The 24,890-nt window shown below is 47.4% G+C and overlaps 1 protein-coding gene across 1 annotated transcript in view; it reads left to right on the top strand.

The window, feature by feature from the left end:
* Arhgap25 (Rho GTPase activating protein 25) overlaps positions 1-24,890 on the top strand; it is an 80,788-nt gene that overhangs the window by 49,663 nt on the left and 6,235 nt on the right. Inside the window, exons 5-9 of the mRNA XM_005364816.3 lie at positions 12,968-13,175; positions 18,742-18,874; positions 21,423-21,496; positions 22,790-22,911; positions 23,707-23,903. Coding sequence (XP_005364873.1) covers positions 12,968-13,175; positions 18,742-18,874; positions 21,423-21,496; positions 22,790-22,911; positions 23,707-23,903 — 734 coding nt within the window. The remainder of the gene's footprint in view (positions 1-12,967; positions 13,176-18,741; positions 18,875-21,422; positions 21,497-22,789; positions 22,912-23,706; positions 23,904-24,890) is intronic.

Below are 24,890 nucleotides of genomic sequence, written 5' to 3'. Positions count from 1 at the left end.
CTCAAACCCACCACTAACCTTGCTCACCTGCCCTCTGACAGACATGCTAATGTCATGTCAATCATGTCAAGTCCCCTCTGCTCAATCCTTTCCTACTCTTCCTTTATCAAAGTAAAAGCTTCACACAGATTCACCATGCACAACGTTGCCTTTGTTATCTCTTTGTCCGTGTTTTCTAGTTCCCGCCCCATGCCCGTTCCTCTCCAGCCTCCTCAAACACCACGCGCCTGCCTTAGGGCTCTGTGCCTTCTCTTCTCTGTTCAGAATCCTCTGCTTGGCTTGGGTACTTGTGTGTCTTTTGTCTGTGGTTTTCTTCAGGTTTTTGCTTAAAGGCCACCTCAGTAATTCCCCGTGGGGGTCATTCTGTTGAACATTTATTAGCTTTCTTTACCTAGTCCAGCCCTCCCTCTTCCTCTGTTCTCTGTTTTTCTCTCTGGCATGTAAACCCTTCCTTACTTGATAAGTGTTTGTTTCATAGTCCCCGTCACTGGGATAAAAGCCTCAATCTGTAAGGCAGGATTTGGTTTTCTCTGTGGATCCCGAGACTGAAGCAGTACCTGGCTTGTGTTTAATGGACTGGTTAAGGAGGAGCCTCTCCACATCAGAGTCACTCTGGGTAAAGCCTCAATGTGTATGGCAGGATTTGGTTTTCTCTGTGGGTCCCGGGACTGGAGCAGTACCTGGCTTGTGTTTAATGGACTGGTTAAGGAGGAGCCTCTCCACATCAGAGTCACTCTGGGCCACTGTCCCGGGCTGTTCTTGCCGTTGGCTGATGCCCACCAAGAAAGGACTCAGTGAAGCGAACAGCTTCTTGTAGAACTAGTTCCCATGGAGGAAGTTAACAGCAAGTCTAGCTGAAGTTCTTTTTGATCCTTAGAAAAGCCGACAAAAGTGTGGAAACTGGCCAGAATGGTAGCTGGACATAAAGAGCCTTACCTCCCACAGTGGGGGGTTCTCTGACACCTGTAGCCCGCCTGAGTGCCAGCCCTAAATGAGAGAAGCCATTCTGGGCAGAACAGACACCTTCTCTTGCTCCTGCTGCTGAAGAGGTGGCCTCCAGGTCTCCTTGCTTCTCAGATGTCCCTCCTTCCTGGCAGGCTCTGCAGGGTCCTCACATCTCCTCAGGGAGCAGCTGCTTGGTGTCTCCTCAGCAGACTAGCTGTCTACAGAGGACCAGCTGTGTAGACGGGCCAGAGCAGCATTTACCCTGGAAGCTGGGGATGGGATCCCAAATATTCCTTGCCAGGAATAGAGAACAGAGGCAGCTCATCCCAGGCCTCAGTTTCGGTGTGTGTGTGTGTTTTCCAGACTCCTCTCAGCATGGAGAGCATACTCTCGAGTCAATCATGGTGAAATTTGGCTTCTATCCCCGGGGACAGGCATCAGGCTGCAGATGGTGTCTCTGTTGACTGTTTTCCCTTGCTCTCTGGGCGCCTGCTCAGTGGCTCCTGAACACAGGGGTTCTGTGTTAAGTTTCACCCTTCTCACTGAAGCTGCAGTTAGAAGACAGGGTTCAGCTCCTTTGTTTAGGTTTCATGGTGGATTGGCCAACACATGGCTTATGCAATGTAAATATTGACTTATCATAAACCTCAAGGAGTTTTTCTTCCTCTGGTCCTTTATTTCTTTATACCCTTCAGGACATGGTTTCACAATCCCCAGCACAGTGCAGCTTGTGGGATGTACCATCCATTATTCTGTGTGACCTCGTCTTTCTTTCTAGCAAAGCCTGATAATTTTTATTTATTTCTACTAACCCCCTATCTCCCCTTCCTCCAGCTCCTAAATATAAGAAAGGCATGCATTTGTTCATTTACTCTGGAACTCTCTACTGATGAATTGCCAACACTAGGGAGAAAGACCTCTGGTCCTTCCCATGGAGGGAGGGGGGGAAGTGACTCAAGGAACTCAGTCTACTAAAAGACACTAAAATTAAAATTTAAACACCAAGGAATAATCTAAAACAATAATTTGAAGAACGCTATAAAAGCTCGGTGTGATTGCTCATACCTATAACTCCAGCACTTGGGGCCTGAGGTAGGAGGATCACTGAGAGTTCGAAGCCAGCCTGGGCTACAGAGTGAGTTCTAGGTCGGGCCGGGCTAGAGTGAGAAACTGCCTTATAAAATAAAAATGCATCATGACAGGAAAAACCAGAAACAAAGTAAATCTTTGTGAAGGAGATTGAGGAAGGCTTTTCTGAACCAGGAACGACTCACTGAACTCCAAATAGGCAGGGGAGGTGAACCAGACAGAGAAGCGAGAAAAGGAACGGTGTCTATATCAAAGGGAACAGCAGCTGCAAATGTCTTGAGACAGAAAGGTGAGTGTGTGCTGGGGTTTGAGATGGGGTGAGGGTAGGTGGTAGCAGTAGAGACAGCTGGGGAATGTGTTGGTCACCAGGACCAACAGGCGGCCATCCTGGAGAAAGGTTCAAGAAAGAAGGTGGTAAAGTCAGATTACATTTAAGTTATTCTAGTTGCTGTGTGCATCATAGCCTGGGCTGGAGGCCCAGAGAGAAGGCAGTAGACCAGAAGCTGGAGCTCTTATCCAGGCAAGAATAGATTAGTGGCAGCTTGTATAGGACGAGGGCAGCGGAGCTGGGAGAATCAAACAGGTTTGCACAGCGTTCCAGAGGTGGCATTGCCAGGACATGGGTGTGAATTCCATGTGGAGACAGAAGGTGGTGTCAACGATGAGTCCCCATTCCTGGCTGGGGAATGACAGAGGGATGAGCACTTGGTTGACAGTGTGAGACGGCCCCAGGCCCTTCCTGGCAGTTCTCTCCCTGCCTGGACCTCCGTGATGGTCTCTAGGTGCACAGGGTCAGTTACAGCCGTCCATTCTGTCTTCGTAAAGTATGTGTGGGCGCGGGGGGGGGAGGGGGGGCGGGGGAAGGGTAGGTAGCTGGCTCGCTTCACCCAACAGCCTACCTCTGAGATCATTGTCTCAGAAGACCCTGACTGAGCCATGCGTGTCTCTGAAAGCCTTTCCAGGAGAGGGTGGGCTGGCTTCATAAAGGCTAAGTGGCATTCTGTGTTGCTGCCAGACAGCTTGATATATGGCGCAATGCTGGTAAACGCTTGCGTGTGGGATTTTCTTTCTTTCTTTTAACCCGCTTCTGAGCTGTCCCCTGGATGGCGGCTGACAATCAGCTGCTAAGTAAAAGGAGGCACTTATTTTTATTGTATTCCGACAGCTCTATGTTTACTCTCTGAAAGCCAAGGGAGCCTCTTATGTGTAAAGGTGAGTAGGGAGTAGGGAGAAGTGTTGGGAAAGGGCCGGGCAGGTGCCGACACATCCCTAGGGTTCCGCCCAGGAGTCAGAACCTGAGCAGCCTTTTGCAAGCATGTGCTGAGCTGGAAGTCAGAGAAGACAGTTAGCTCTTGCAGTGCAGGCAGAGAGGCCAGACTGACTCCTCGGAGGCAGAGCACTCGGCAGCCATGCCTCACGTCCCCAGGATGCCGCGCTGGGAACTGGGCTGTGGCTTTCCCACCCTGGCGCTCCTCTTTTGCTGGGACTTCAGGAAGAGAGCCCCCAAGCTCCGAAAGAAAGGTATTTCTTTCCTATTTGATCATTCTTCCACAATAGGGCACTTTTCTCAGCTGCCCTCTGCTCCCATGTCAGGATAGGGTATGCGTCTGAAACTGAGCCCTGGGTAACCCTGGAACTGGCACAGAGGCTGTGCTGGGGTCTGGCTGTGCAAGGGACTCAGAGAAGCCGAGTGGTGGTAGAGGAGGAACAAGACGGGGGCGGGGGGGGGGGAGCTCACCGCTGATCTAGCCATTTTCACGTCCCTAAATCACTCACTGCCCTGGGGTTTTGTAGCCACTCTGGGGAGGAATCTCTGGGCCTGAGGGTGGAAGATGGATGGACAGGGAACAGAAGGGGTAGCTGTATTATCTGTGAGAACAAGATGTCACTGTCAAGGGTCTATCAGGAAAAAGTACCTTCTGTTCAAAGCCTTGGGTCTGAGGACTGGGGAAAATGCGGGAGGTATGAGGTAGGGTGGTATAGTTGGCACTAGAGCATGGTGGGAGAAGCACTGGGTGGCCTCTGGCCTTGGATCCTGAACATGGATGATGTCTTAAAGATTATTACACTGACTTTGTGGGGGCTACTCTGGTATAAAACCCAAGACTTCTTGCATAATAGGCAAATGCTCTGAGCTATTTTCCCATCCCTTAAATTAAAAAAAAAACTTTGTGTGTGTGCATGTATGTGTGTGTGTGCATGTGTGTGCACGTACATGTGTGTATGTGCATGTGTGCATGTGTGTGCATGTGTGTGCATGTGTGTGCATGTGTGTGCACGTGCATGTGTGTGTGCGCGTGCATGTGTGTGTGTGCATGTGTGTGCACGTGCATGTGTGTGCATGTGTGTGTGCATGTGCATGTGTGTGTGCACGTGCATGTGTGTGTGCACGTGCATGTGTGTGTGCACGTGCATGCACTGAGTGTATGCGCATGGAATTGAGAGGCCAGCCTTGGGTGTCATTCCTCAGGGGAGATGTGGTCTCTCACAAACACTCCTGGATTCATAGGTTAAGTTGATGACCTGGGGTTTGACCGTCTGCACCTCACTGGGACTAAGACCGTGATCAAGATCGGGTACTGGTGCTGGAATAACAAATGCTTTACCCACTGCGCTTTCTCCCCAGTCCCTGGTTTTTTTCTTACTTTTTTTTTAATAAGACAGTATCCTGACTTCCCATTGACTTTAATAACAACAGATTTAAACTGCTGCACAGAAGGTTCCAGAAAAAAGTATGGTCTTAGGACAAATTTCAAACCTGAGTCTAACTTCTCAGTTTCCAGCTTCAGATTAGCCCAAGAAAATCAGTCAATTGTTTCATTCAAAAATTAGCCAGACCAAAGTCTGTACATTGTAATGAACTGATAAACAGTTAGAATTGGCATTCATCAATTGACTGACATGTGGTCTTGGAGAGATTCCTAATCTGAACCCAGCTTAATTTGGTATGTGATACTTTTATTTGTAAGTTTTTAATAATAAAGTTTTTAAAAAAAAACCCAGTCAGCTGCTATAAAGATTATATTGCATTTAGTAATTGTATTGCATATCATACAATGGCTGTAATTAATAAGTTGAATTTTACAACTGTTAAGATGGAAGCACTTCAGCTAAGTGATGGCTCAGAGTGACAATGAGCTCTGGTGAATGATTTGATTGGACCTTACATTGCTGCCAAGAGCAGAACTATGAAGTCCAGAAGCCCTGAAGGAGTAGGCACAACCTTGGGAGGCCACAGCAACACCTGCCTCACTTTCCTTTCCTTCACTGGCCTCTCCAGTTTTTGTCCTTGGGCTGCCTCTCTTTCGGTCCCTGTGTCCAGATTTTTCCATGTATACCTAGAAGCAAAGGTAAGGATAAGGACCAGGTGGTGGCGCACGCCTTTAATCCTAGCACTAGGGAGACAGAAGCAGGTGGTTCTTTGTGAGTTCAAGGCCACCTTGGTCTACAAAGCAAGTTCCACGACATCCAGGGCTGTTATACAGAGAAACCCTATGCCCCCTCCAAAACAGGGTAAAGACAAGGACCAAGAGAATGAGACAATACAGTCAGTGTGTTTCTGTGTGTGTGCGTGTGTGCGTGTGTGTGTGTGACTGGGGTGGGGTGGGGTTGAATACCAGGGTCTGCTTTGGATTCCATACAATGTGATCTGTGATGACGAATGATCAAACCTGACCAAGATAAGCCTAGGGTGCTTTCTTTCATGGAAGAAGGGACACAGGGGCCCTGTTGTCTCTAGGGTGTATGGCAAGTTCTCCATAGAAAGAATGGCTTTGGCCGAGTTCTAAGCCACAGATATGAAGTTCGGAGACTTCATCCTGGAGGAATTTAAAGTCATGAGTTTATAAGGAAGTGAGCAAGGGCGAGGAAGAAAGTGCCAGGGGACAAGCTAACAATGCCCCGAGGTCAGGGAGAAAGGAAGACACTTTGGAGGAAGGTGAGAGCAGACAATGATGTGAATGAGGAACCCAGAGAGGCTAGTTCCAGGAGCCACTAGGAAGTGTTGCAAGAGGGGGGCATGACCTACTATGCCCCAGCTGCTGACTGAACAGCCGAGGTGAGCTCTAGAAATCTAACCCCACAATTAAAAAACATAAAGGCCACTGGTCTCCTTGACAAGAGGAAGTTTGGAGAAATGCTGAGCACAGGAGACAGCAGGTGGAACGTTCCTGAAATCTAAGGCAGCTTCTGTGCCAGGAGATAAAAATAGGTGAACCAGACGGGCTGTCTGTCTCTGAGGCGCTCACAGCTCTTGGAAGAGTGCTGCTTAAATAAATCATCGCAAAACTACATAAGAGGCCATAGAAGAGGGGCGTGAATGGGGGGATCTGTGGATTCTGAGATGGTCCCCTCCCCTCCCCAAGTCTTCCAAACTCAGAAAGACTGGGTGTCTAGGGGATGTGAGAAGAGAAAAAAGTCATCAACATGCGAGTTTCTAAGTGCAAGCCTGCTTTTTATTTTCACACCATCTCAAACGTCAAAGATCCTGCAGACGTTTTGTGACTTTGCCCATTCTGCAGAAGAAATTGGCAAGGAGCTCAGTTGTCCCTCCCTCCAAATTGTAATCACATAGACAGGGGCAGTGAGGCTGGAGTGAGTTAACGTGTTTCCGGTGGCCCAGTCGGGCGAGGGAGAGTGTTTAGGGGTAACTCCAACGTGATGCTCTCAGTCTTGCTAATCGCTCCGTTTGTGTTAGGCACCTGATGTCAGGCTTTGTGTTCTCGGGGCACGTGGGTGACTGAATGCTGTGGGCTGTGAGGAATGCTCTATGGGAAGCAGGGACTGAAGAGGAAGCAGGAAGAGTGAGGGATTGAAGAAGACATGAGGAGAGTAGCCGTTCTGTGTGTTCTGAGGGCAACAGAAGAGGGAGGGGACATAGGCTACAGCTATGATGGCAACTGGTTTATAGGTGGTACCCAAATGTGTGGAGACATATAAAGGAGGCATCCAGGAGTCATCAGGATGAGAGTGAAAATTTTGTAGGCACGTGGAGAGGAACTGAAGGAAAGGCAACACGATACTATCAGTGTTTGGAGAAGACCAGCGGGTAAAGAAGCATCCCAACTCCAAAGGAGGACTTGGCCACTGGGAGGGCATCAGAGAGCACTAAGAAGTTTTGATGCAAAGAGACAAGCGATGGGAACTAAACTAGGATGGGTTAGGAGGTTGGGAACTGGATTCATTCAATGGGCTGTGAAGGAGGAAACTCCCTCCAGAAGCAAGCACATGTTTTGTGGGTGCAGTGGCAAAGAGAGAAAGGCAAGAATTGCTGATCTGCAGAACTGAGGTAAAGGATCGCTCCTTATAAACTAGCAAAGACGTAGATTCTCTTGACTCCTCATATCCAGAGAGAAAATGTCACTACACAAAGAGGAAGTCTCAGAAGAGGCAGAAAGGGCAGATGGAGCTGACGAGCTCAGAAAGCAGCAAGTGGAGGAAGGACAGGGCTCTTCTCCCTCTAAAAGAGGAAGACCCTGTTGAGGAGGAGGATAGAGAGGCAGGGCCTGGGGAGCCAGCCGTGGCCATCTCTTTCCACCCGAAGGAGTCACCTGACCTTCTGAAGCAGGGAGTTAAAGGTGGAGAAGCCCAGATTCAGAACCAAGTTCTCACGAGACTGGAATGGCATAGTACTAGGCTATGACGCTATCTGCATATAATATGATGCCTTCAGAGTTCTCAGTAATCTGACAAAGGCAGAGCTGACAGGGCAGGGCTGTTGGAAGGGGACAGTCATACTGAGGAGTGGATACCATGGCCAGAGCAGCATGTGAACAGTTGAGTGTGGCAAGGGGGTGCAGACTGGGCACACGGGAAGGCTGATGTGCTTAGGGGAAGAGAGAAATCCGACTTCTCTTGGCTTTCAGTATATTTGGGCTATTTGTCCACATCTGAATTGAGTGGCCACCGGTGCCCACAATCCATGCTCCAGAAGCCGTTCCCTCTGACAGTGACTCTGCACTTCTCAGAATTTCCCAGTGTGCCATGGAAGCTTGTGTTTTAGGTCAGATCATTTCAATCATGATCTTCTGGCGTGGTGGAAATATCTGTCCACTCCCTGTCATAGTAAACATAATCCCCATTCTGTGTGGTCCTGAACTTTCTGACGGTCTTGGTATTCGTGTGTGTGTGTGTGTGTGTGTGTGTGTGTGTGTGTGTGTGTGGTCCTTTCGTTTGCATAGTGGGAAATTGGCTGATTGGAAGCAATGACAACGTCTTTGCGCTCCTTGTCATTCCGGAAGCAAGGCTGCAGCTGGCCAGTGCCAGGCACTTGACGATTGTTGCCGAGGAAACTGGATTGATTTGTGTGATGACTGTGAGGGTTCCAACCAAAGGAATGTCAGAGTAACCATGGGTTTTAGAAAAATACTCGTTTAAAGATACTAACCCACCAAGTAATTCAGCAAAATCTGTTGCCCATCCTCCTTGTGCCAGGTTCACCGGGGGAAGCAAAGAGACCTCACCTGTGTTTCTAGCCACAGGAGCTTATGGTCACATGTCCAGACATCGATGCACAAGTCACAGTAGCCCTATTGCCACAGTGCAGTGGGCAGAGAGGAAGGAGAGCACACACAGGGAGGATGAAGTCTGTCTACCTGAGGGCAAGAAGGCCTGGCAGAGATGTTGCTATTGAAAAAGTCCCATGAGAGTCTAATAGAATCCCAGGAGGCAGGGAAGGGGGCAGACATGGGAGGGAGGGAGAAGAGTCTTCGAGAAACTGGTGAGCACTGTTTTGGGAACATCGGAGTGATGGCGCCTTTGAAGACAGGTTAGTGGGTCATGTGAGAAGGGCGAGTGGATGTCAGGCCAGCACTAAGATCCGCTAAAGTCAAACAAGAACATCTGGGCAGATTTGGAATCAGAGACGATACCCTCAATCCCCAGAACCAGACACCACGAGAGAGGAACCATCAGGCACTGAGGCCAGTTGAAGAACACTGACCTGGCAACCGAGGATGAGGTGTATGACCTCAGAAGCAGGGCAGCAGTGCTCAGCAGCGTTTTGAAAATGCCGGATACTGGAGTGGAGGATTCCGGAGTCCAATACTGTTCTTCATAGGTTAAATCTGTATTAGCTAGTGTCTGGAGAGAGGAGAACAGCCAGAGAGTCAGGGATCCAGAGAACCAAGAGGCTTTGCGAAGGGCCAGATTGTAGGACAGAGCCCAGGTTCAGACAGAACTGAAGCCCTTGCCCTCGGAAACTTAAGGGAAGAAGCCTTGGAGCTTGTGGGAAGAACAGGTGGGCAGTAGCTCTCTTCATTTAGATCTAATCTTGTCAGGCTCAGGGGTGAGGAAATTACAGAGCTGGGTGCTGACAGAGCCAAGGTGGAGCTGGCCCATGCTTGCTTTGCTGGAGGCTGTGGAATTTGGAAAAATATTTTGGCAAAGCAATTTGCATACCATGGGGACAAACCACTTGACCCCAGAGCTGAACATGCAGAAAGCTGCCCCATGAAAATAGTTGAACAGCATGAAATATCTGTGCTCATCTATCCAAACACTAATTAATTAATTCAACAATAACCAAATATTATGCCTCCATGTGTGGACATTCCAGCGAACACGTTCACTGTAGCTGCGCTTTTGAAAGTACAGAAAACAATCTGAATTCTAAAAGAGGCCTTAATGGCTTAACTGGGTGCAAGATAATGGAGTGATGGGCTCTTTCCTTCTCTTGTCCTTCAGTGCCCCGTGTCACCAGAATTCAGCTCTTGAATTTTCCATGTCACCTTTAAAGAATTTAGGACAAGAATATTAACCAAGACCTGAAAACAAATTGTTTAAATTTCCCAGGACTGTAATTTGGGATCATTACTATCCGTCTCCATTTTGATCCCATTTTGTTTACGTATTTAAGATAGTACTAAACTTCTGCTGAGCACTGCATGCCGGGAAGCTGGTCATGTTCTCTGCTTACTACTGTGGTGCATTCATTTCATCTTGACTGCAGCTCTGAGGTCACAGCACTGTCATAGCCACTTCACTGTCAATTGCACCGAGCCTTGGAGGCCTTGGTAAACTTGCCAGATCAGTAGCCGGGGCAGGGAACATTCGGAAGGCGAGCCTGGTGCTGAGGCCCTGGGCCGCCTTGGGCTGTCTGTCATAATGTAATGGAAACAAGATGCTTCCTCAGTGAGAAACACACTTAGGGATGAAGAAGAGCTCTTTAGTGGTGTTTGGCTGTCTGGGGCTAATGGCCAGCTAAGAGTCCACTCCCCGATACAAGATTTCATTAGCCTACGTGCACCTGAGGCTGAGGCTTATGCATTTTACATGCGCGGCCATCCTCCCAGCTCTCTCAGGTCCTGGCCCCAGGTTACACTTCAAGTAACATAAACAGAGTCAGGAGACTGCAAGTCTGCCTGCTTAGGCAGATAGAAGATTTACACAGCAAACATATTACATATTGCCAGAAGTATTTTAAGCATACCACTGTTGTTCTCTTTCAAATGGTTGTTAGCCAGTGTCATCTTGCCCACATGACAGGATCACTTCTTTGCTGATAAGAGCACAGGACAGGAGTTAGTGATGGTTGTACCTCTGAGCTGCCCCTTAAAGGTATGTCTTTATTATGTGAATGGAGTATGTCTTAGTCACTGTTCTACTGCTGTGAAGAGACACCATGAACATGGCAACTCTTACAAAAGAAAGCATTTAATTGGGGCTTGCTTACAGTTTCAGAAGTGTAGTCCATTATCATCATGATGGGGAACGTGGCAGTGGACAAGAAGACATGGTGCTGGAGAGGTAGCTGAGAATTCTACATCTGGATCTGCAGGCAGCGGAAAGAGCAAGCCACTACGCCTGGCTTGGGCTTTTGAAACCTTAAGGCCCACTCCCAACAAGGCTATACCTCCTAATCTTTCAGATAGTGCCACTCCCTGGTGACCAAACATTTAAATCGATGAGCCTATGAGGACCATTCTCTTTCAAAGCCCTAAAGAGCCCAATGACTGGTCAATCTCAGTCTTCTCTCTAACAGGCTGATTAGCATACTACCTGTTTGGAGGGGTGTTTAGGAGGCAGTGATCCTATATCTAAATTTTACTTGTGTGACTTAATGTCTCCTAAGTCAATCTATTAGTAAGTCCTCTATAATACCAATCCTCTGGATCAATAATACTCCCCCAAGAGCCATAGACTGTCTAGTAAAACCCCCAGTGACAGACATAAAAATCTCCTTTGGAGCTATTGACCAGGGCAGTGGAAGAGATTCCCCAAATATAGGCTATAGCAGCTGTCCTTAGTTTCCTCCCAGAAGTTGAATGTAAAACCCTTTTGCTAAAGACACCACACATACTAGACATAAGACTTAGAAGGGCTGAACTGGGACTGACTTGGAAGCTCTTCCCTGAGGAATAGCTCTCTTCACAGCCAAAGGTGTTATGCAACCTGCCAAAGGAGAAAAGCAATCAATAGCCCTGCCCAACTGTAAAGCCACAGCAATGAACAGGATGGCAAGATATCCCCCAAGGGTGCAATAATGGCACTTACGTTTTGGGGGCAACCAACAGCTGTCTATTTGGATTGAAGACCTGCTCAATAGAAAGGAATTCATGCCTGATACTATAAAGCTAGCAACTACTTGTGGCTGGTGAAGTATTGGACCCTAGAGGAAAACCTATTACAGCCGCTTTCCTAAACCTGTGTAAATCCTAGCGGCATTCTGGTTTTTTTTTCTTTTCTTTTTTCAGTTTTTCAAGACAGGGTTTCTCTGTGCAACAGCGCTAGTTGTCCTGGAACTAGCTCTTGTAACCCAGACTGGCCTTGAACTCACAGAGCTCCACCTACCTCTGCCTCCCGAGTGCTGGGATTAAAGGCGTGCACTGCCACCGCCTGACTTCCTATTCCTAACTTCATTCTTAGCGCTTACCTTTATACCCACAGATGAATGTTGCTCTCACCCCCATCAGAGAGCATCTTTTTGCTGGAGTTGAAGATCACTACAGAAGTTCCAAAATCACATGTGGTCCAAAATCCAGAGAACAACTGATTGTGTGATACCCAATCCCATTAACACATGGGAAACACAACCCTGAAGCTTAGGGAATGTCATGATAGAGAGGGCGAAACACTGTAAGAACTGGATCTCGGGACCTCTGCTGGGAGCGTGTGTCTGCTGTATAGGGCAGGGACTATGTATCCATAACAAAGCTCTAAAAATGGCCAAAGAAGCATGACCTGAACAATGACAATACCAGGTGACATGCCAGTGCTGAGGGAATAGACCTCAAAGACTCTCTATCTAGATGCAGAGTTAACCAATCAATGGCTGCAGAGAGAGGGAGAATCAGTCTTCTCTAGGGACAAGCCCCCTGGTAGATCAGACAATCCCAGCATCAGCCCTAAACAAATACACAGAGCAACAGTAAATGGATTTAGTGTGTGTGTGTGTGTGTGTGCACGTGTGTGCATGCATGTGTGTGCGTGTGTGTGTGCTCATGCATGTGAAGTGTGTATAAAACAATAATTAAAGCAGATGAGCTCGTGGATTTGAGAGAGGAGCAGGGCACATGGAAAGAATTGGAGGAGGAAGAGCGAGGGATGGGAATGATGTAAATGCTAAATTCATGTATGAAATTCTCAAAAATATTAAACTAAAAATAGATAATATTTTGAAAGAAAAAAGGGGCTAGAGAGGTGCTTTAGTGGTTAAGAACACTGAGAACTCTTCCAGAGGAATTCATGGCAGCTCAAAACATTTGTAACTCAGGCCCCAGGGCAAGCCGATGTTCTCATCTGGTATCCAAGGGCACCCATGCATGTGGTACATAGACATACAAGCAGGCAAACACACATATGTGTAAAATAATAATAATAATAATAATAACTATTGATATAATTGTAAAAATAGAAGAAATGTGACAGTCCCTGCCCACCCATTGACTCAGAGAAGGTCAGAGTAACTCAGGGACCCTATATTTCTTCTTCCCAGCGGTGTTCGGCCAGCGCCTGGATGAGACTGTGGCCTATGAGCAGAAGTTTGGCCCTCAGCTGGTGCCCATCCTGGTGGAGAAGTGCGCAGAGTTCATCCTGGAGCATGGTGTGAGTGAAGAGGGCATTTTCCGCCTGCCTGGGCAGGACAACCTAGTGAAGCAGCTGAGAGACGCTTTTGATGCAGGGGAACGACCTTCTTTTGACAGGTATGCTGTCCTCCTTACCTGCACTGTCCCGTCTGCCTGTGCCCTGTCCAATTGATGAGGCAGAGAAGATCTAGGGGAGCCAGGGAGCCTTCAAAGGCTTCAAGACCCCCAGAACGCAATAGGAAGAAGGCTTTCCTTGCTCTGTTCATCACTCCAAATTTTGGGACCTAGGCACAGTTAAAAGAGTGTGCAGATGATTTATATGACATAGCATGATCTGGGCAGAGTCAGGTGATGCTTAGGGCAGGAGGGAAGGGGGGATGCAGAGCATGGGGGAAAGCTGATGCTTAGCCTAGGAACACTGCCCAGCATCCTCGTAAGGCAGAGGAGAAGCATGAAGAGCAGGGTTATCTGCATAAACACATCTGTGACGATTAGCACATCTGCGACCGCAGGCACCTGAAGACTGCTCCAGCATTCCAGAGTGGCTGGAATTAGTAATTCTCATAAGTCTGCAGGTCCACAGGACTGTGTGATTCTGAACTCAACTTTGAGCCATCTGACTAGAGCACACACCATCATAGCAGCCTGGTGTTCGTTCTTATCCTCCTCAAAGGTTTCTAGTCCTGTATGAGGCACATCTGATGTGGTGAAAATTCCTGCAGTCAGTTCCTCTCACTCTCCAGGAACCCAACAAGGATGTCCTTCTCTACCATGCTCAGCTGGTCCAGCCCCACACACTGCATGCTCAACTGGTACAGCTCCACATTGGCATTGCATGCTCAGCTGGTCCAGCCCTATATCCACATTTCATGCTCAGCTGGTCCAGCCCCGTATCCACACTGCATGCTCAGCTGGTTCAGTCCCACCGCACACTGCATGCTCAGCTGGTCCAGCCCCATAGCCACACTGCATGCTCAGCCGGTCTAGCCCCACATCCACACTGTATGTTCAACTCCATACATTCACACTGCATGCTCAGCTGGTTCATCCCCACTGTACACTGCATGCTCAGCTGGTTCATCCCCACCGCACACTGCATGCTTAAGTTAAGACTGGTCCAGTCTTAACATCCACCCTGCATTCTTAGCTGGTCCAGCCCCACCTTCACACTGTACGCTCTGTTGACTGCAGTACCTGATTGCCTGCATGCACTTGTCCTGCTGGCTTAATACCAACCACTCTTACCAAGTTAGCCGCCGAGAAAACAAGCTTTGGTACAATGGGCCTGAACACTACCCAGTTCACAAATGTTGAAATCCCCCAGAGTTATTTAGGTCAGAGGGGAAGTTCTGAAGGCCTGAGTCATTCTTATGCAGGCATCTCCTTGCTCTTCCTCTTCAGCCCCATTCTGGTCACCACTGCACCCGTTTTCCCTCTGAAGCATCTCTAAGGCCCATCGGCTTCTCTCCATGCCCACTCTGGCATAGTCTTTGTTTGGACCACCTATGACTATCTCTTCTGCCTTTAGTATGCCATAGGCTAATTTACCTATCTAATTTAGGCAAACAGTGGTATAGTTACCACTGGAACTATAGCAAGTTATGGGCCTGTTCAGCAGAACAGCCAATTACAATCCATAAGCAGGAGGCTATTTCAATAGAGTCACTGTCATTATTCAGGTTCAGAGCACAGTCAGTTACAGTCCACAAGCAGGAGCCCATCCTGGTATATTCACTGTCACTATATTCAGGTTGCTTCTTAATTTTTAAATTATGTTTGAGTTGATCAAGAGATGTAGGTGGATTATTGCTTAAAGAGTAAAATCAGGATGCCAAAGAACAGAGGTTATAGTGGGATTTGCTAAATAACTGCCTTGCATGCCTGTTTGAATTCTGCTAGGTCTGTAGTCTTTGATTTCCATGAAATCTGGGAGCTTAAAAGGAGGAAAGCTACCCACACATACACACATATATACAACCACACACATACATACACACATATACACATACACAATAATTTGCATACACACATATATACATATACACAATTGCGCACACATATACACATACACATAGATACACATAGACACACATATACACATTTATACAATCACACATATCACAATCAAAGAGAGAGATGGGGGAAAGAGAGGGAAAAGATTCCTTTTAGGGCCAGCTCCTGGGTCCATATACCCCTTGAGTGGACAAACCTTATTTGGAGAAGAATGTAGGATTCTTTTGTTCTTGTCATTTAGCTAAGTTTCAGAATGTTTAGGACCCAGGCTAGGAGTGTGTCCCAGCACCTATGGTGACCATGGCTTGGCACTTTGCAGGCATTTGCCACAGGCATAACTGTGGTGTGAGCTACATCTCTCCTATAGTTACAGTTTTTCTGAACCCTGACCATTTATCAATCAGTGAGTTACAGGAGTTGGAAGGTCAAGAGGGCCCTTCCTGGCATCTCTAACACAGGGCCAGTGGGTGGCCACTGGGTCTTGCACGGGTCATACATAGAGTTGGTACTGTCAAATGATCTGCTATGTTTTTTCACCTGAATGGAAGAAACATGGTTCTTGTGCTTGGTGCTATTCTAGCACAGGTGTACGTGGTTCTCACAAAATAGAGAAAGCAAATATGGAAGCCTCCTTGTATGGCCAGAGCAGGTGGCTCAGTGGCTAAGGAGATCCCACTCAAAAGAAGATGGGAGTGGGAGTGCTGTGGGATGTAATATTAAGCCTCTAAATGGTTTCTCAGGAAATGGCAGATGAGAAAGAAACCTCTGATTACATGGGAGTTCAGATCCCTTGCAATGAATGGAAGGAATCTGGTGACCTGTCTATAATCCCAATCCTCCAGAGGCCAGGACAAGACATCCCCTGAGCTATCTGGATAGCTAGATTGACCAAATCTTCAAGCTTTTGTGTTCAAGTGAAAGACCCCGCTCAATACATAAGGTGGGAAGAAATCAAGGAAGACACCCATGTCAACATCCGTCCTCCACAGAAACATGCACTCACATATATGTGTACCCACACATATAGAAACATGCATAAATACACACACAACATACACATGCAAAAACCAATTTTAAAAATCTCCTTAACTAATCTCCAGTTAGTTTCTACTGGGCTTGAATACCTCTTGGTCACAACCCTGATGTCCTTCCCATCCCTGTGCTCTCTCTGGAAATGGACAGGTGTGCTTCATGGTACATATGCGGGCTCCAAGGCAACCTGGCAAGGCCACCAAAGGTGGGTCAGAGCTCAGACCCGACAAAGACAGTCACTTAAGGCTGATCCTTTGGTTTGGAGGGACAGCCAACTCAAGAGAAAGACTTAGACCGTAAGGGTGACCCCCTAGTCAGCACCGACACAGTGGAGGGGACATTATGCTCCCAATACACAGAATGTGTTAGTTGCCAAAACGAGAAGTAGAGAAAACAAAATTCAGAGAAAGGAAGCCCGACATAGTCTGGTAAACTAGAGAAGGCCTCGAGAAAATAATGTTGAGGATGAGACCCAATAAACCGAAATAAGAAGCTGGCCAGGCTAACCTCAGGCTATCATCATCAACTTTGTCAAAATTAATTGGGCTTTCTGGATGTTTCTAAGAATATAATATAACATAATATAATATGATATAATATAATCTTTGAATTACCTTTATTGTATCTGTGGCTATACCACCTTTCTATTTCTTCTTCCTTTTTTTTCACCCCGAGACAGAGTTTCTCTGTGTATCCCTGGCTATCCAGGAACTCGCTCTATAGACCAGGTCCACTCTATAGACCAGGCTGACCTCAAATTCACAGAGAGTTGTGTGCTTCTGCCTCCCAAGTGCTGTCTCAGACGTGCATCCACGGTCCTCCCTGTCTATTCATAACTGGTTATCTTTGCCGTCTTAGTTTCTTGTGAGAAAACTGCCTGTTTTAAGTTGAAATTTCTCGCCAAGGGTCTGGTTTCCATCCTTATCACTGATAACATTTTTCTCACTGAAACTCTCTTTCTCTCCATTCATTCTATGGGTGTGTTTGTTTTGTATGTTGGGGCCATGCTGTCAGTGGATAAGATGGAGAGGAAGGGGGCTGGGCTAAGGAAGGCAGTGGCTATCTGAGTCAGGAGTGGAAGGAGAGGGGCCATAAGGGATTCATTTGAGATGATGACTGGGACACGGAGCTTCATTGTGTACAGGATAGAGGAGAGAGCACAGGCAAGCAGGGCCCTGGATGTGGTAAAGACACTGGGTCAGGTGTAACACAGGGACATTTCGGAGCATCCTCCTGCAGACTGCCAGCCCGTGATTCTTCTGCCACTTTCTTGGGCTCTTCTCTCTCTGTTCTCACCGAGAGTGCTTTCCCTAGGTGCCTTTTGCCCAGGGGTGTTCTAGACAGTGACTCTGTAGGGTAGGAGGTTTCTGACTATCCATGTTAAGGGAACATCCCCGGCCCACACATCCTGCCTTGGAGTGCAGATGGCATCCTGTGCACTTGTTCTCCTTCAGAGGCAGCAAGTTCACGAGCTTCAGAGGCAGGGGTGGGGGGAATGGATTGAGGGGGTAGGCATGGGATGTGGTGTGGTATGGGTGGTGCAGAAGTCAAAGCCAGAAATTGGTAACTAAGAACAGAAATCAAAACAAAAGAAACACACACACACACACACACACACACACACACACACACACTCACTCGGTATTCTTGTTTACCTCGTTTCAAATGCCTCAATGACAAGCCACAACAGTACTGCCCACGTAGCTTCGGAGCAGAGCAAGCTATAGCACCTGGCTTTATGGAGATCACCCCATGGTTTCCTACAGTGACTGCATTCCCTAGTAGCACATTTCTCAGAACACACCCCTTATTAGGTAACACACTGTAATGTGGTAGACTCAGATTTAGTTTCTCTTTTAACAGACTAGACACAACCCCTGCAATTCAGGGGCCAGCAGATGTCCGAGGCCGGGCCCCAGGTAGCATTCTTGGGCTCTTCAGGACTTTGCCGCTGTCTGTATTCACACTGTCAGGAAGCAACAGCAGTTTGTCAGTGAACAAGCTGGGCTATGTTCCTCTAAAACCTGGTTTATTGATGTGCATACACTTTCCCATGTCATGAGATAGACGCTTTCGGTTTTGTTTTCTCCAAGCACTTAAAAAAGAGCTGCGACCTGATGGAACCAGGTATTCCCGCAGGTTTACTATATAAATCATAAAAGGAAGGAAAAAGGGAAGAAAGGATGCCCAAGATAAAAATAAGCTTCCTCATTGGTTATGACTGAATTAACTATTGATGAAGCATATGGCTGGACCCCAGAGCTGCTTTGAGAACTCTGTGAGTAAACGAGAACAACGGACTAAGGATATAAACAAGTTTACATGTGCAAAGAATGAGAGACTACATAGACATTGTTAACCGTGATCTATTAAGTGGTCTGAAGAAATAAGAAAACAGAAAAAGATCAAAATAGTTAAAGAGCATTTCATGAAAAAGTGACCCTTCATGTTAGCAACTGTGTGGAAGCAGGAAGTGGCTGCGCTGCTCTGGGCGCTGATGTCTGGGTCTGGGACTTTCCCAGACGCTGGTCCTTCGTAACACGTCCCTCTGTAGTTCACGTTTTGACAGTGTGGTCCCGTCCCAATAAGTGAGAGGCCTCTGGGTTCTGCGCTCTAAGTGCAGCTGGTTTTCTTCCAGGGACACAGATGTGCACACGGTGGCCTCTCTATTGAAGCTCTACCTCCGAGACCTCCCGGAGCCCGTGGTTCCCTGGAGCCAGTACGAAGGGTTCCTGCTCTGCGGGCAGCTCATGAATGCGGATGAGGCAAAGGTCGGTGTCTCTCTTGCTGACTGTCCTTCTGCTTCTGAACAGGGTTCTAGCAGGGGGGAGTGAGTCATGGGGCCCATGCCCCTGGGTAGGAGACTCTGTCAGACTGGTGCTTCAGTAGCAGTGCCAGACCAATGGTGAGATCCCACTGGCAAAATAGCAAGAAGACCGGGATTTGACCTTAGTTCTTTATGCACTGTATGAGTTACTTCCTTGCTGCTGTGACAAAATACCAGATGAAAACCACTTAAGGAAGGGTTTTATTGGGCTTGGTTTCAAGATATGGTGTATGGTGGCAGAGAAACTGTGGCAGCAGGGGCATAGGCGTCTGTCACACCGTACCCACAGGCAGGAAGCAGGCAGAGATGAGTGCCTGTCCTCAGCTGGCTTACTTTTTACCACAACACCAGACTCACAGTCGGGGTGGGCCTTCCCACCTACGTTAAACCCCTCTGGACACACTCTTGCAGATGTCCTCAGAAACCTGCCTCCATTGTGATGTGGTATTTCCCTCCGCATGATGTGATTACCATTAATGAATAAAGAAACTGCTGATAGGCAGAATTTAGGTAGGTGGGGAAAACTGGACTGAATGCTAAGGAAGCCTGAGAGAGAGAGGCATGGAGCCGCTGCCGGAGATAGATGTACTGAAACTTTGCTGGTAGGCCACAACCTCGTGGTGATGCACAGATTGATGGAGATGGGTTAAATTACTATGTAAGAGTTAGCCAATAAGAAACTAGAGCTAATGGGCCAAGCAGTGATTTAAATAATATGGTTTCTGTGTGATTATTTCGAGGCTGAGCAGTCAGGAACTAACTGGCGGGCCACCTGCAACACCATTAGTCATTCTAAATCCAGTCAGGTTGATAACCAAGAATAGCCTCCTCATGCGTGTTCTCTGAGGCTCAGTATATTTACTTGACCCAATAGGATTTCTGTGGTGATGTAATATTATCACTGTCCTATGTGCTAACTTATAGCCACATGTGGTATCATGTCCATGAAATACAGGTAGTATACCAGAAGAGCCACATTCTTAATTTTATTTACATTGAATGGCTCACATGTGGCAATCAGCACATGTGTTGGGCAGCACACACTTAGGCAATGCCCTTGTCTGATTGGCCTGCTACTGTTCAGAAGATCAAGGCATGTGAAAGTCACTAGTAACTAAGATTCTTTAGGGTTGAACAGTTCTCTGTTCTTCAGTATTTGTGATATTGTCTGAGTCTCAGGATGTCCAGGCCAGTGAGAAAACAGCTTTCAGACTCCCCAGGGTGGACTGCTGATGGGGAACCACGATTATTGGGGCTCCATGGTTATGGGGATCCATGGTTATGGGGACATGGTTATAGGGAGCCATGGTTATAGGGATCCCTGGTTATGGGGATCCATGGTTATGGGGAGCCACGGTTATGGGAAGCTACAGTTTATGGGGATCCATGGTTATGGGGAGCCATGGTTATGGGAAGCTACAGTTTATGGGGATCCATGATTATGTATGGGGAACCACAGCTATGGGGAGCCACAGTTATGGGGAGTAATAGTTATGAAGATCCTGGCACAGAGGGTGTTTTCCATCTCAAAGCTAGGATGGGAAGAGAAGTGCGATGACGTAGCCACCACGTAGCTGTTTCCTAAGAAGAAGAATTAGGCCTCACGGTCTCCGAGTTTGGGTGTTGCCGGGGAGAGACGTGAGAGCCCTCGGTTTGCAGGGACATTTCAGATCTCCTTTGTGAACAAAACTCAGTAAAGCTTGCAAAACACCTAGAAAGAACCATACTAGATGCCATCCCCCATGTCACCAGAGGGTGATCACAGGCTCTGCAGGCAGCTGCGGCTGCAGGAGCATCCTTCTTCTCCCTGGCACATGTGACCCATGAATGGCAGCATCTGACATCTACAGCTATTGTAGAATTTGAACCGCCCATCCCAGAGCGTGCCTTCCAGCTTGGCCCGTCTGGCCTATGTCCCAGAAGTTCTCAGCAAGACCACAGGGCTTTAGAGCCACCACAGAAGAACCATTTTCTCATCACTTTTAAGGTCATTCTGATTTGTGAGGTTGTGGTTTGTTTATCGGATCATTAACTCGTTCATTCATCACGAGTGTGGATTATCAAGTAGACCATTCTTACAGGTGCTCAAAGTTGGGAGTGGGTGGGCTACATTATTTCAAACAGACTTTTTAAATGCACAGCAGAAAAAAAAATACAGCAGTTGGGGATGTAGCTCAGTTGGCAGAGGGCTTGCCTAGCGTATGTAGGGCCCTGGGTTTGATCCTCAGCATGGCACAGACTGAGTGTGGTGGCACACATGTGTAATCTCAGGCAGGAGGATCAGAAGCTCAAGGTCATCATTGGCTATGTGGGGAGTTCAAGACCAGCCTGGGCTTCAACTCATACTTCATGAATTCTCAGAACTTTGATCTCAAAGGATTTTAACTCTTAGACCTGTGGGAACAGGAGTTTTCCCTACACAGATGTCCCTACATTTCGTTGCTGACAGACAGGCAGCAGACTTGCTTACTCATATCCAACTCTCTTTCCAGGCTCAGCAGGAGCTGGTGAAGCAACTTTCCATCCTGCCCAGGGACAACTACAGTCTCCTGAGCTACATCTGCAGGTGAGCCTCCCGGTGTGGAGCCCCAGCTTCCAGCCACAGCAGGAAGAAGCCCTGGGGAGAAGAGGAAGCCGTTTCTAAGATCCCAGATTCTGGTCTGGCATTGTAGAAGGTCAATTTCATTCACGTAGCTCTGAGGGGGTGTTCTTGCACACACTCCTCAGGGATCATTAAGAACCTGCACACAGAATGGACGTATTTCTTCCTTCAGCTTTGTCCCAGAGCATGCACGAGAACCTGGAATCATGTTGTCCCCAAAACTAGCACTCTGGAAACTTTCACTCTAGGCCGCCATTTTTTTTTCCTGCAGACTTTTCTGAGGACCCACTGTGTGAGTCCTTGGGGCAACACCTTGCAGGTGGACCAGCCCAGGTGTGCTGTGCTGAGAATCTTCACTCCCCCCACACCTCCATGTTGTCTTTTATTTTTCAAAAATACTGTGATGTAATTTCCAAATTATAAAGATGATTCTCATTTATTCTGGACACCACAAAGATACAAGAACTGTAAGTAAGAGCCAAAACTAGACAAAACCCTCATGCAGTAACTTCTCCTCTTGAGTACTTTCTCTTCCGATAAATCGTTGTTTACATCAGTGTAACTACAGGGGGATGCTTTACACCTAACTGAAAAGCATGTCCTTTATAAAAAAATAAATTATCCCATAATATGTCATTTTTCATCATGTGAACACATCATTTTATTTTATTTCTACCTACGTTGAAATGTTTTTTTTTTAAGTACCCCAAATTTCTTTACTGATGTGCTCAGTCATTTTTGTTTCTCAAACAAGTCTGAGGACTTCAGGCTTCTGATGGATGGAAGTGTAGTGGAATTTCCTTGTTAGACCCTGACACCTGCTGAGAGTGAGAGACCTCCATTCTCCGATCAGAGGATGCCTGTCAGGAGCCCCTGGCAATCATCCTGCCATCTCTAAGACCTCACTGACACATCTTTCCTCTCTGGAGACAGGGATGGGGTGGGTACTGAGAAGCAAATGGTAAAGACAAAACACTGAAGCTGTTGAGCACCCATCTGAGTCTTTCTAGCCATGCTTGTTCCCAAACAATCCCTGCTGAGAGATTCTCCACCTCCAGTCCACCCCTCTGGCTCCTCATCCCTCCTCCATCTGTGAAGTTCCAGATCCTAGTTAAACTCTTGCAGGCAGAGCCCGTTCACTCCATTCCGGAAACAGGGGGAAGAGCTAGAATTCGATCAGTGTGCCCTTGGGTCCGGGGATTCCTCTCTCCTGGCTGCTTCCCCTCATCTGAAATGGGGTTTCCTGGTTGCCCACAGATTCCTGCACGAAATCCAGCTGAACTGCGCCGTCAACAAGATGAGTGTGGACAACCTGGCCACTGTGATTGGAGTGAACCTCATCAGGTCGAAGGTCGAAGACCCAGCTGTGATCATGAGAGGTACATAGGCCGATCCTGCATGGAGAGGTGCCCAGGAGGTGAAAGCAAGAACACTGTCCCCAGCGTCTGTGCCCTGCTTGCAGCTCACAGACCTTGCCCCTTGCCGTCTCTTCTGAGTGGTATTAGCAGCCTCATGAGTAGTTCAGGAGTTATGTCTCCTGCTCAGTGGTCCCAGAGCACAGTAGTCTAACCGCAGACCAGTTAACTAGTGTTTCCCCAGTCTTTTGTATGACTTTAAAATACCGTTAACCAAGAGGAGCCAACAGGGTTTTGTTTTATGAGCTGGTTCACGAGTAGGCTGCTGTAAAGCTAGGCTAAAAAGCTTTCTAAGGTTGTGTCTTGGCTTGATAAGCAAAAGCCCTGGTCTGGGGGGGGCTCATGTCTGCCATATATGTGGCAAGGAAGTGTTCCTGACACCCATTTGCTTTGGGTGCAATAAGATGACAGACATCACATTGAAGACCACAGCAGGAGACAAAGATGCCTTTTTTTTTTCTTGATTATTATTATTACCTACTGCCTCATAAAACCTGATCCAGGGCAATATAGGTGGGAAATGTCCTCAACAACTCTTTGTTCACCCCACCCTCATTTTTATATCTTTATTGTAGTACATTCTCACACCAAAATATTCTACTCCAAATAATTAAGAATGGTCCCATGAAATACAAATGAGGCCCATGGTTTTCAGGCTACCGTGGAAACATCCTCTCGGAGGGTGGTACCCCTCGAGTGCTTCCAGGTTCCAGGTTCCTGATCCATGGACCAGCACTCCAAATCTCTTCTTTCCTGCAGGGACTCCTCAGATCCAAAGAGTGATGACCATGATGATCAGAGACCATGAAGTCCTCTTCCCCAAGTCCAAGGATGCACCACTGTCACCCCCTGTCCAGAAGAATGATGCCAAGAAGGCTCCAGTGCCCCGGAGCTCTGTGGGATGGGATGCCACAGAGGACCCGCCCCTCTCCAGGACAGACAGCTGCAATAGCACAGTAAGATGCCTACTGCCCCAGCAGACTCTTCCTTCAGTCTGGTCATTCTGAGGCAGTGATGGGTGATGCTGGGCTGTGGGTAGAGCTGGCACAGACAGACCCATCAGAATACACTGGGAAAACTTGGGGCTAGGGACATGTGTGAGAATTGCCTATAGACTGGGTTTTGGGACCTTGTCTCCAAGGCAAAATCCCAGGGAAGTTCAACAGAAAAAAACGAATGCAGAACTGCACGTGTAAGAGCTGCTAAGCATTCCAAGGGGACATTCAGAGGGGATGGCTGTCCTGATGATTCTGAGCCTGACTCCTTCCTCAGAGCTGGGGACGTGTTCGTGCAGTCAGCCCCATTCCCTGATAAGCTCCTCGGCAGTGTCCAACCCTCGCTTGGAGAGAAGGCTCAGAGCTCACGTTCTCAGTGCTGCCAAACACTGAAGCCTCCAAAATATAGACTACTAGAGGGTGAAAACTGACCAAGGTCATGAGTTTATAGGGACAGATTTTTTTAAAAAAGGATTATAGACTTTTTCTAGCAGCTTGTTTTTTTATGTGTGGCCAGGTTAAAAAAAATTAAATTTCTAGTTGATCAAGAAAGCTACCTATGATGTTGTTAAAGATTAGAGAAAAAAAAACCGCAACAAATTACTGTGATTGGGGTATTTATTTATTTATTTTTGGGTTGGTTGGTTGTTTTGCTTTGGTTTGCTTTTTTTGCTTTCTGTTGGGTTTTTTTGTGGGTTTTGGGGTATGGAATTTGTATGGCTCATTATCTTACTAACTCTCTAAAACTAATTACAATGTAAAGTCAGGCAACTTTGTTAATAAATCACCCACAGTTCTTGAGAGCCATGGCTCTGCTCCCTTGCTAGTGGCTCTGAAATGACAGGTAACCACTGTGCTGAGAAAGTCAATGAGTCAGTTCCAGAGTGCACACCCCTGGAGGCTTTGATGTCAGAGTGCACACCCCTGGAGGCTGTGATGTCAGAGTGC

Source organism: Microtus ochrogaster, unplaced genomic scaffold, assembly GCF_000317375.1.
Source record: "Microtus ochrogaster isolate Prairie Vole_2 unplaced genomic scaffold, MicOch1.0 UNK1, whole genome shotgun sequence".
Classification (NCBI taxonomy): Eukaryota; Metazoa; Chordata; class Mammalia; order Rodentia; family Cricetidae; genus Microtus; species Microtus ochrogaster.
The sequence above is the reverse complement of the archived record's forward strand: the minus strand, read 5'-3'. Positions and strand labels throughout refer to the sequence as shown.